Consider the following 13,213-nt stretch of genomic DNA (forward strand, 5'->3'; position numbering starts at 1 on the left):
AGCTGGCAGGGGTAAAATACGGAAAGCGAAAGACTATTTACAATTTTTACAGACACCAGATGGCAGTTGTAAGAGTCGAGGGGCATGAAAGGGAAGCAATGGTTTTGAAGGGAGTGGGACAGGGCTGTAGCCTATCCCCGATGTTATTTAAAACATATATTGAGCAGGCAGAAAAGGAAGCAAAAGAAAAATTAGGAGTAGGATTCAAAGCACAGGGAGAAGAAACAAAAACTCTTAGAAGTGACATAAAAAACTCTTAGGTTTGCCGATGACATTGTAATTCTGTCAGAGACAGCAGAGGACCTGGAAGAACAGCTGAACGGAATAGATAGTGTCTTGAAAGGAGATTGTAAGATGAACATCAACAAAAGCAAAACGAGGATAATGGAATGCAGTCGAATTAAATCAGGTGGTGTTGAGGGAATTCGATTAGGAAATGAGAGACTTAAAGTAGTAGATGAGTTTTGTTATTTGGGCAGAAAAATAGTTGATGATGGTCGAAGTAGAGAGGATATAAAATGAAGACTGACAATGGCAAGAAAAGCTTTCCTGAACAGAAATTGGTTAACATTGACTATAGATTTAAGTGTCAGGAAATGTTTTCTAAAAGGATTTGTGCGGATTGTAGCCATGTATGGAAGTGAAACACGAATGATAAAGAGTTTAGACAAGAAGGGAACAGAAGTTTTGAAATGGGGTGCTACAGAAGAATGCTGAAGATTAGGAGGGTAGATCATGAATCTAATGAGGAGGTACTGAATAGAATTGGGGAGAAGAGCAATTTGTGGTACAAGCCGACTAGAAGAGGGGATCGGTCGGCAGGAGACATTCTGAGGCATCAAGGGATAACCAATTTAGCACTGGAGGGAAGCATGGAGGGTAAAAATAGTAGAAGGAGACCAAGAGATGAACATATAAACCGGATTCAGAAGGATTTAGGTTGCAGTAGTTACTCAGAGAGGATTGCATTGAATAGAATAGCATTACGAGCTGCATAAAACCAGTCTTCAGACTGAAGACGTTAACAACAAAATCGAGGGTAAGACTGTTGTCACAGTGAATTATAACTGTTTACATGGGGTATCTATTTCAAACGAGAATAAAGTTTTCTTAGTATCTTCCAGTCACTTTATCATCCTAGTGAGAGAGCTGTTTTTGTGGTGAAGGGCGGAGTAATTTTGACAGTTTATGGCAAGTGGTTCTGGGTCCATTCCTTACCCGTTACGAGCTGCCGTGCTGAACTGGTAAATCTATTTAGTGGGATATGACCGAGTTGGGTTTGTGTAGATCACACAGGCGACAACAGTGTCACAAGTATAGTGTTTCAAGGACAGACCGCCCCCAGCATCAGCGAACTGTCGACCTGAAGGTACATTGATGAGCCAAAACATTGACCGTCTGCTTTATATCTTATTGGGCCATCTTTGTAACGCAATACATCACCATTTCTGCGTGTCATCGATTATACGGGTTGGTGGTGGATTTTTGAAGGAATGTGGCACCAGATGGATACGCACAAGTCATGTAATCCTCATAACTGGCTGCTGACTTGCGTACGCTGTCAGGCGCCTGATAGCGATCCAGATTCGTTCCATGGGATTCACGTCATAGCAATTTGGTGGCCAAGAAATCTAAGTGGTTTCACTATAATGCTCTGCAAAACAGCGTAGGTCGATTCTACAGGGCTATTACAAATGATTGAAGCGATTTCATAAATTCACTGTAGCTCCATTCATTGACATATGGTCACGACACACTACAGATACGTAGAAATACTCATAAAGTTTTGTTCGACTGAAGCCGCACTTCAGGTTTCTGCCGCCAGAGCGCTCGAGAGCGCAGTGAGACAAAATAGCGACAGGAACCGAGAAAGCGTATGTCGTGCTTGAAATGCACTCACATCAGTCAGTCATAACAGTGCAACGACACTTCAGGACGAAGTTCAACAACGATCCACCAACTGCTAACTCCATTCGGCGATGGTATGCGCAGTTTAAAGCTTCTGGATGCCTCTGTAAGGGGAAATCAACGGGTCGGCCTGCAGTGAGCGAATAAACGGTTGAACGCGTGCGGGCAAGTTTCACGCGTAGCCCGCGGAAGTCGAGGAATAAAGCAAGCAGGGAGCTAAACGTACCACAGCCGACGGTTTGGAAAATCTTACGGAAAGGGCTAAAGCAGAGGCATTTCTTAAACAGGAGATTGGAAAACCGATGGATCGGTCGTGGTGGAGATCATGATCAACAATTCATGTCATGGCCTCCACGCTCTCCCGACTTAACCCCATGCGATTTCTTTCTGTGGGATATGCGAAAGATTCAGTGTTTAAACCTCCTCTACCAAGAAACGTGCCAGAACTGCGAGCTCGCATCAACGATGCTTTCGAACTCATTGATGGGGACATGCTGCGCCGAGTGTGGGAGGAACTTGATAATTGGCTTGATGTCTGCCGAATCACTAAAGGGGCACATATCGAACATTTGTGAATGCCTAAAAAAACTTTTTGAGTTTTTGTATGTGTGTGCAAAGCATTGTGAAAATATCTCAAATAATAAAGTTATTGTAGAGCTGTGAAATCGCTTCAATCATTTGTAATAACCCTGTAGGTTCTAGACATGGGCAATTATTCTGCTGAAAGGCGACATAACCATCAGGGAAGATATCAGCCACGAAAGGGTGTAGATGGTCCGCAGCTGTCTGTGTGTCTTTGATTACTAGCACAGGTCCCAAGCAAGCGCAAGAAAATGTCTCCCATAGCGTAATACTGCTCCTAACAGCCTGCGTTTGTGGCATGGCACATGCTTTGAGCCGATGTTCGCCTGGATGACGACGTTTGTGGAGACGACCATCAAGCTGCTGTAACCGAAACGTAAATCGTCCGTGGAGCCGACACGTTTCCATTGATCCAATCTCGATGATCCTGAGTCCACCGCAATCGTAAATGACGATGTCGTTGGGCCAACACGTGAAAACGTAGCGGTCGTCTGCTGTGGAGCCGTATGTTTGGGGGACCGATGACCATCGCGGTCTGGTCCCTTTAACCCCCACAAACCAACCAACCCTATGTTCGGCAATGTATGATGAATGGTGTGCTCTGAAACATTGATGCTGGCACCAGCAGAGATGCCACAGGTCACCACTTGTCTTGCGTTAAGCTGCCGAATCCCACATCTGGGAGGAGTTGTGGATGTCGAACCACTTATCGCCTAGTGATACTTTCACCATTCTTCAACCTCTTTCTGTAGATGCTAATGATAGTAGCAAGTGAACATTCTACCAGATACACCGTTTACCAGGTACTCTTTCATGTTCATGGACTCCCCCATTTCCGGCCCCCATCATCGCTAGAATCATTCCCCATCTGTCTTCGCCCTGCTTACATACTTTCCTCACCACATGTGGTTCGAGCAACGCCATAAGGTGGCAACCAACCTCACAATGGGCGGGGGTCATAATGTTTTGGTTTACGAGTGTGCCGGCCGGTGTGGCCGAGTGGTTCCAGGTGCTTCAGTCTGGAACCACGCGACCTCTACGCTCGCAGGTTCGAATCCTACCTCAGGCATGGATATGTGTGATGTCGTTAGATTAGCTAGGTTTAAGTAGTTCCAAGTTCTAGAGGACTGATGACCTCATATGTTAAGCCCCATAGCGCTCAGAGCCATACGAACCTTACCAGTGTGCGTTTAGCATTTAATAGGAAGCTAGTGTTGCAGGATTGTGATTTCTCGCCTTCCAAGTCGTACGAGGTGCGGCTAGAAAAAAACCGGACTGATGCTGGAAAAAACATTTATTTACAATTATTTACAATTTCATGTTATCTCCTTCAATGTACTCTCCTCCTCGGTCTCTACACCGCTCCATACGGATTTTCCACTGTTCATAGCAATGCTGCAGATCATTTTCGGTAAGTCCATACATTACTTCCGTCGCTTTTTCTTTTACTGCTTCAACAGTCTCAAATCTAGTTCCTTTCAAAGCTGACTTGGCATTAGGGAAAAGAAAAAAGTCACAGGGGGCCAAATCAGGTGAGTAGGGCGGATGATCTAAGATGGGAATGTTGTGTTTTGCCAAAAACGTCTTCACTGACAACGCACTGTGAGCTGGGGCATTGTCTTGGTGAAGGATCCATGACTTTTTTCTCCACAAATCGTTCCGTTTTCTCCGTACTCGCTCACGTAGGGTAGCCAGGACGCTAATGTAGTAATGCTGATTCACTGTTTGTCCCTCTGGTAACCAATCAATGTGCACAATCCCTTTGATGTCAAAAAGAAAAACAATCATCATTGCCTTGAATTTCGATTTTGACATTCGTGCTTTTTTTTGTCGTGGAGAACCAGGAGTTTTCCAATGCATCGATTGGCGTTTAGTTTCGGGATCGTAAGTAAAAAACCACGATTCATCGCAAGTAATAACATTTTGTAAGAAGGTGGGATCACTTTCAATGTTTTCCAGGATGTCAGAACAAATCATTCTTCGGCGTTCCTTCTGTTCAATTGTGAGACACTTTGGAACCATTTTTGAACACACTTTGTTCATGTTGAAACTTTCATGAAGAATCTGCCTAACACTTTCCTTGTCAACTCCTGTTAACTCAGACACTGCTCTGATTGTTAAACGGCGATCTTGTCGAACAAGTTTACCGATTTTTTCAATGTTTGCATCAGTTTTTGCTGACAATGGTCTGCCAGTGCGAGTGTCATCACTGGTGTCTTCGCGGCCATCTTTAAATCGTTTAAACCACTCAAACACTTGTGTTCGCGGTAAACAATCATCGCCGTACACTTGTTGTAACATTACAAACGTTTCACTTGCAGATTTTCCTAGTTTGAAACAAAATTTGGTGTTAACACGCTGTTCTTTCTGTACACTCAACATTTTCCGACGCACAGACAAAAGGTCAACTACTTAAAACAGACGCCACGGGCAGACTGAGTGCAGGAGGCAGATGAAACTCGAGCAGTAGGCGGAGCGAGAGTCACGTGACAGGCCACGCGACTTTCAGCCTTATTGCATTCGTTTTATTGTTTCACCAGTACTAGTCCGGTTTTTTCTAGCCACACCTCGTATTGTGAAACCGGACGTTTTGCGAAGCGCGCCATGAATAGCCTAGGAGTGTGAATGTGTGTGGAGGAAGCGCGGCCACCAGTGCTGGCGTCACAGCCGTTCGCTCTGCGACCGCAGCTGAGGGCTCGCCTGCGCTGTCCGCCGCTTCCCGCTTGCGACAGCCCGGTCGTGGGCGATGATGATGTTTGGTTTGTGGGGCTCATAACTGCACGGCCATCAGCGCCCGTACGAAGTCACCATTTCTACACAGTCCAATTTTTTTTTACACAGCCCGTTCTAGCCACTGTCACGCATGACGATGAACGACGAAATGCCCACTCCCTGGGCAGAGAAAATCCCCAACCTGGCCGGGAATCGAACCCGGGGCCCCGTCATGCCCAGGTAGCAACGCTAGCCAATAGACGGCTGTGGGCGAACAAGTCCAGCAGCGGCTCATCATCAACATCATCATCATCATCATCATTTAAGACTGATTGTGCCTTTCAGCGTTCAGTCTGGAGCATAGCCCCCCTTCTACAGTTCCTCCATGATCCCCTATTCAGTGCTAACATTGGTGCCTCTTCTGATGTTAAACCTATTACTTCAAAATCATTCTTAACCGAATCCAGGTACCTTCTCCTCGGTCTGCCCCGACTCCTCCTACCCTCTACTGCTGAATCCATCAGTCTCTTGGGTAACCTTGCTTCTCCCATGCGTGTAATATGGCCCCACCATCTAAGCCTGTTCGCCCTGACTGCTACATCTATAGAGTTCATTCCCAGTTTTTCTTTGATTTCCTCATTGTGGACACCCTCCTGCCATTGTTCCCATCTACTAGTACCTGCAATCATCCTAGCTACTTTCATATCCGTAACCTCAACCTTGTTGATCAGGTAACCTGAATCCACCCAGCTTTCGCTCCCATACAACAAAGTTGGTCGAAAGATTGAACGGTGCACAGATAACTTAGTCTTGGTACTGACTTCCTTCTTGCAGAAGAGAGCAGATCGTAGCTGAGCGCTCACTGCATTAGCTTTGCTACACCTCGCTTCCAGTTCTTTCACTATGTTGCCATCCTGTGAGAATATGCATCCTAAGTACTTGAAACCGTCCACCTGTTCTAACTTTGTTCCTCCTACCGGCTCCGGCTCCTACCGTGCTCGTACCGGCACCCTAAAATACCGCGGCCACAGTACGGGGCGTCACATCGTCAGTCGCTCACCTAAGAGGAACTGAAATGTCCGACAGGCGTCAAAAACAAGTGGAAACAATCGTTCATCGCGTGATCTTTGGTGCTTTTCATAGAATTTCGAGATCTTCAACAACGTGTACCTACATCTACATTTAAGTGCCTGGCAGAGGGTTCGTCGAACGACCATCACAATTCTCTATTACTCCAATCTCTGCGACCTCTGATTTCCCTTATTTTAGTACGGTGTTGGTCAGCGTCAACGAAATATTTTCGCATTCGGAGAACATTCCGCCGCAATTAAGAACGCCTTGGTTTTAATGATATCCACCCCGAATCCTGTATCTTTTGATTTCGCGATAATGCAAAACGTGCTGCTGTTCTTTGAACTTTCCCGATGTACCCAGTCAATCCTATCAGGGAAGGATTTCATACGGTGCAGCAGTATTCTAAGAGAGTATGGACAAGTGTAGTGTAGGCAGTCTGTTTATTAGATCTCCCGGGTTCCCGGGTTCGATTCCCGGCGGGCTTAGGGATTTTCTCTGCCTCGTGATGCCTGGGTGTTGTGTGATGTCCTTAGGTTAGTTTGGTCATCAGTCCCCTAGAACTTAGAACTACTTAAACCTAACTAACCTAATGACATCACACACATCCATGCCCGAGGCAGGATCCGAACCTGCGACCGTAGCGGTCGCGCGGTTTCAGACTGTAGCGCCTAGAACCGCTCGGCCACCCCGGCTGGCTGGCTGAATTAATCAAGTTGCTGCATGCACGACATGGAGTGCTATGTATCTGGCTGCTTAAAGAAATTTGCGTGCTTGTAATTAAATTATTAAAGTAATTAAACTAATAATTTTCCAGCTCCGTTTTTTTTTTTTTCTAAATAGTTAGGAAGGGCTTGGGCTCGTGGCGACCTTGAATTCCTGAATTTTTATCATTAATTGTGTGAGAGAAGCAGCTAGAGATGCGAGATAACGTATGTGGCTCGATGAGTAGCGCCGTGAAGATAGAAATGCGTTACAAGGGTTTCAGGACGACGACCAACGGCTGGGGACGGCGGCGACGGCAGCAACTGGGGCGGGGCAGAGCCCCACCGGGGCGGCGGCTGGCGCGGCGACGGCACTGAAGATGGCGCCACCCAGCAGGTAGTGGCAGCTGCGGTCCTCCTGGAGCGAAAAGCGGCAGCGGCGACTCCTCGGGGTGGGCAGGCGGAAGGCAGCAGCTCCAGAAGGCGACGACGGCAGCGATGAGGCGACGACAGTCTGTGAGATCACACACGTACAATTATCCTCTGTAAACAACTGGATCCGGATCGATGAGACTGACGAATTTCATTTGAAGATATACACTCCTGGAAATTGAAATAAGAACACCGTGAATTCATTGTCCCAGTGAAGGGGAAACTTTATTGACACATTCCTGGGGTCAGATACATCACATGATCACACTGACAGAACCACAGGCACATACACACAGGCAACAGAGCATGCACAATGTCGGCACTAGTACAGTGTATATCCACCTTTCGCAGCAATGCAGGCTGCTATTATCCCATGGAGACGATCGTAGAGATGCTGGATGTAGTCCTGTGGAACGGCTTGCCATGCCATTTCCACCTGGCGCCTCAGTTGGACCAGCGTTCGTGCTGGACGTGCAGACCGCGTGAGACGACGCTTCATCCAGTCCCAAACACGCTCAATGGGGGACAGATCCGGAGATCTTGCTGGCCAGGGTAGTTGACTTACACCTTCTAGAGCACGTTGGGTGGCACGGGATACATGCGGACGTGCATTGTCCTGTTGGAACAGCAAGTTCCCTTGCCGGTCTAGGAATGGTAGAACGATGGGTTCGGTGACGGTTTGGATGTACCGTGCACTATTCAGTGTCCCCTCGACGATCACCAGTGGTGTACGGCCAGTGTAGGAGATCGCTCCCCATACCATGATGCCGGGTGTTGGCCCTGTGTGCTTCGGTCGTATGCAGTCCTGATTGTGGCGCTCACCTGCACGGCGCCAAACACGCATACGACCATCATTGGCACCAAGGCAGAAGCGACTCTCATCGCTGAAGACGACACGTCTCCATTCGTCCCTCCATTCACGCCTGTCGCGACACCACTGGAGGCGGGCTGCATGATGTTGGGGCGTGAGCGGAAGACGGCCTAACGGTGTGCGGGACCGTAGCCCAGCTTCATGGAGACGGTTGCGAATGGTCCTCGCCGATACCCCAGGAGCAACAGTGTCCCTAATTTGCTGGGAAGTGGCGGTGCGGTCCCCTACGGCACTGCGTAGGATCCTACGGTCTTGGCGTGCATCCGTGCGACGCTGCGGTCCGGTCCCAGGTCGACGGGCACGTGCACCTTCCGCCGACCACTGGCGACAACATCGATGTACTGTGGAGACCTCACGCCCCACGTGTTGAGCAATTCGGCGGTACGTCCACCCGGCCTCCCGCATACCCACTATACGCCCTCGCTCAAAGTCCGTCAACTGCACATACGGTTCACGTCCACGCTGTCGCGGCATGCTACCAGTGTTAAAGACTGCGATGGAGCTCCGTATGCCACGGCAAACTGGCTGACACTGACGGCGGCGGTGCACAAATGGTGCGCAGCTAGCGCCATTCGACGGCCAACACCGCGGTTCCTGGTGTGTCCGCTGTGCCGTGCGTGTGATCATTGCTTGTACAGCCCTCTCGCAGTGTCCGGAGCAAGTATGGTGGGTCTGACACACCGGTGTCAATGTGTTCTTTTTTCCATTTCCAGGAGTGTATTTGCCCCACTGACTTGTGTCTGGGGTGCAATGCACGTTCCGACCAGCCGTTCGCCTGGATGACGTCGCATGCACAATCGACCGTCGATCTGTCGACAGGTTTCCATCGATCCGCGGTCAAATCTCGACGGTCTCCTGGCCACTAAAATCGTAATTCGTGCAGTCACTGGGTCAATATGGAGACACGAAAGAGTCGTCTGCTGCGGCGCTCCATGTTCATAAATATTTACTGAACGGTGTGCGGCGAAACACTTGTGACAGCAACGCAAGTGTGCTCCGTCTTCAGGTCTGCCACAGTCCAGCATTGGAGAGCGGCCAGCCCACCGACCTCCATGTCCTGCGATGATGCGCGGACCTCCAGCACTTTGCTCCCTACTCGTGGTGAGGCCGTCCTTCGACAAGCGTTCGCAGATCACGACAGTAGCACGCGAACAGCCGACCAGATTCGTCGCTTACGAGATGCTCGTTCCCACACACTGGACCATTACAATCTGCTCTTTGTCAAACGACTTGCGTGTTTGGCCACGGGGTCGTCTGGATCTGACGGTCGATCGATGGAAACCTATCGACCGTCGATTCTGGACTCGACGTCATCCAGGCGAACAGCTACTCGAAACATATACTGAGCCTCGGACACAAATCAGAGCGGTAAATCTAATATTACAGGGAAAGAACGATGATGAGGACAACACCCAGTCCCGGAGCAGAGAAACTCCCCGACCCGGCCGGGAGTCGAACCTGGGCCCACTGCATGGCAGCCACTCAGTTAAGTGGGCGGACAGCGGTGTATTCTCAGCACGACAGGTTCAGCATCAGTCACTGTGAATTTGCTTAAATTTGTTTCTACGTTAAGTGCAGCTACCTACACTCTCCATAATGGTAGCGCTGGAGATATTTGTGTCGAAACTGTGAACCAGTACTGCTGGACATCGCCCACAGCTCTGCTCCTGGATCTCACTGTCGTCCTAAAAAGGCGCGGCAGACGTGTAGGCGTGTGCGTGAGTGTGTTGGCGGCTGGTCACCCACACAGGAAAAGGGAGTGCAGCTGCGAAGGAGACGCGGGACGCCGCACTTCCTGTGGTTTTAATCATCCGGGCGAAGGACTTCCTCGACGCCTGCCGCTATATTGGGGCCGGCGTTGCCGCGAGGCGCGCACTGCCTGAGCTGGCGACGATGCTGCCCGCTGCGCCGCTGCTGCTCCTCCTGGCCGCCAATGGCACTTCGCAGCTCGACTGCGTGTGCAGCCGCATCGGCCGCGGTCCGGAGCGGATCAGTTACGGCGAAAAAGTGGTGCAGAGGACTTACTGTCAGTATATTGGTGAGTACTCCTTCGTACAGTCTGGATCCTCACGACGCTATCCGCCTTGCGGTTCCGAACTACTGAGATGCGGTTTCTATTGCACGTACTGTCATGCAAAATACTAACGCGAATTATCTACATCTACATCTATACTCCGCGAGCCACCTTACGGTGTGTGGCGGAGGGTACTTATTGTACCACTATCTGATCCCCCCTTCCCTGTTCCATTCACGAATTGTGCGTGGGAAGAACGGCTGCTTGTAAGTCTCCGTATTTGCTCTAATTTCTCGGATCTTTTCGTTGTGATCATTACGCGAGATATATGTGGGCGGTAGTAATATGTTGCCCATCTCTTCCCGGAATGTGCTCTCTCGTAATTTCGATAATAAACCTCTCCGTATTGCGTAACGCCTTTCTTGAAGTGTCCGCCACTGGAGCTTGTTCAGCATCTCCGTAACGCTCTCGCGCTGACTAAATGTCCCCATGACGAATCGCGCTGCTTTTCGCTGGATCATGTCTATCTCTTCTATTAATCCAACCTGGTAAGGGTCCCATACTGATGAGCAATACTCAAGAATCGGACGAACAAGCGTTTTGTAAGCTACTTCTTTCGTCGATGAGTCACATTTTCTTAGAATTCTTCCTATGAATCTCAACCTGGCGCCTGCTTTTCCCACTATTTGTTTTATGTGATCATTCCACTTCAGATCGCTCCGGATAGTAACTCCTAAGTATTTTACGGTCGTTACCGCTTCCAATGATTTACCACCTATGGCATAATCGTACTGGAATGGATTTCTGCCCCTATGTATGCGCATTATATTACATTTATCTACGTTTAGGGAAAGCTGCCAGCTGTCGCACCATGCATTAATCCTCTGCAGGTCCTCCTGGAGTACGTACGAGTCTTCTGATGTTGCTACTTTCTTGTAGACAACCGTGTCATCTGCAAATAGCCTCACGGAGCTACCGATGTTGTCAACTAAGTCATTTATGTATATTGTAAACAATAAAGGTCCTATCACGCTTCCCTGCGGTACTCCCGAAATTACCTCTACATCTGCAGATTTTGAACCGTTAACAATGACATGTTGTGTTCTTTCTTCTAGGAAATCCTGAATCCAATCACAAACCTGGTCCGATATTCCGTAAGCTCGTATTTTTTTCACTAAACGTAAGTGCGGAACCGTATCAAATGCCTTCCTGAAGTCCAGGAATACGGCATCAATCTGCTCGCCAGTGTCTACGGCACTGTGAATTTCTTGGGCAAATAGGGCGAGCTGTCTTGGGCAAATAGGGCGAATGGAGAAACTGGTAGAAGCTGACCTCGGGGAAGATCAGTTTGGATTCCGTAGAAATGTTGGAACACGTGAGGCAATACTGGCCTTACGACTTATCTTAGAAGAAAGATTAAGGAAAGGCAAAACCTACGTTTCTAGCATTTGTAGACTTTTGACAATGTTGACTGGAATACTCTCTTTCAAATTCTAAAGGTGGCAGGGGTAAAATACAGGGAGCGAAAGGCTGTTTACAATTCGTACAGAAACCGGATGGCAGTTATAAGAGTCGAGGGGCATGAAGGGGAAGCAGTGGTTGGGAAGGGAGTGAGACAGGGTTGTTGCCTCTCCCCGATGTTATTCAATCTGTATATTGAGCAAGCAGTAAAGGAAACAAAAGAAAAATTCGGAGTAGGTACTAAAATCCATGGAGAAGAAATAAAAACTTTGAGGTTCGCCGATGACATTGTAATTGTATCTGAGGCAGCAAAGGACTTGGAAGAGCAGTTCAACGGAGTTCACTGTCTCTTGAAAGGAGGATATAAGATGAACATCAACAGAAGCAAAACGAGGATAATGGAATGTGGTCGAATTAAGTCAGGTGATGCTGAGGGAATTAAATCAGGAAATGAGACACTTAAAGTAGTAAAGGAGTTTTGCTATTTGGGGAGCAAAATAACTGATGATGGTCGAAGTAGAGAAGATATAAAATGTAGACTGGCAATGGCAAGGAAAGCGTTTCTGAAGAAGAGAAATTTGTTAACATCGAGTATAGATTTAAGTGTCAGGAAGTCGTTTCTGAAAGTATTTGTATACAGTGTAGCCATGTATGGAAGTGAAACATGGACGATAAATAGTTTGGACAAGAAGAGAATAGAAGCTTTCGAAATGTGGTCCTACAGAAGAATGCTGAAGATTAGATGGGTAGATCACATAACTAATGATGAAGTATTGGATAGAATTGGGGAGAAGAGAAGTTTGTGGCACAACTTGACTAGAAGACGGGATCGGTTGGTAGGACATGTTTTGAGGCATCAAGGGATCACAAATTTAGCATTGGAGGGCACCGTGGAGGGTAAAAATCGTAGAGGGAGACCAAGAGATGAAGACACTAAGCAGATTCAGAAGGATGTAGGCTGCAGTAGGTACTGGGAGATGAAGAAGCTTGCACAGGATAGAGTAGCATGGAGAGCTGCATCAAACCAGTCTCAGGACTGAAGACCACAACAACAACAACTGTCATGCAGGAGTATAAGTCTTCCTCAGCCTGACACTGAAGGACGGCTTTGCTTATCAAGAAACAGCACTTAATTTTCGACATTTTAGGTCCATCGTCTTCAGCCTTTTGCGAGTGAGAAGATGTAACAAAGTGCAATTTGGAAAGGCTATATGTCAGTCACACATATCTCCTCATTGAGCTCAAAACCATCTCCAGATGTGTGTGATTCGCATAGTTGATTAGATGTTCCATATATAATTTCATTGATTCTTTTATCGAAATGATATGGAACGAGTCGGTTTGCGGGATATGTGTACATGATTATTATTGATATGAAGCAACGTATAATTTCTGAGTCTTACTCATGCAACTTCACTTAGAAACTGTGTGCCTCTCTTACCTTGTTTTGCCGGCCGG

The 13,213-nt window shown here is 47.9% G+C and overlaps 1 protein-coding gene across 1 annotated transcript in view; it reads left to right on the plus strand.

Moving 5' to 3' along the window:
• Positions 1-1,264: 1,264 nt before the first annotated feature.
• LOC126426562 (uncharacterized) overlaps positions 1,265-13,213 on the plus strand; it is a 74,762-nt gene continuing 62,813 nt past the window's right edge. Inside the window, exons 1-2 of the mRNA XM_050088461.1 lie at positions 1,265-1,277; positions 10,031-10,318. Coding sequence (XP_049944418.1) covers positions 1,265-1,277; positions 10,031-10,318 — 301 coding nt within the window. The remainder of the gene's footprint in view (positions 1,278-10,030; positions 10,319-13,213) is intronic.

This window comes from Schistocerca serialis, chromosome 11, assembly GCF_023864345.2.
Source record: "Schistocerca serialis cubense isolate TAMUIC-IGC-003099 chromosome 11, iqSchSeri2.2, whole genome shotgun sequence".
NCBI lineage: Eukaryota > Metazoa > Arthropoda > Insecta > Orthoptera > Acrididae > Schistocerca > Schistocerca serialis.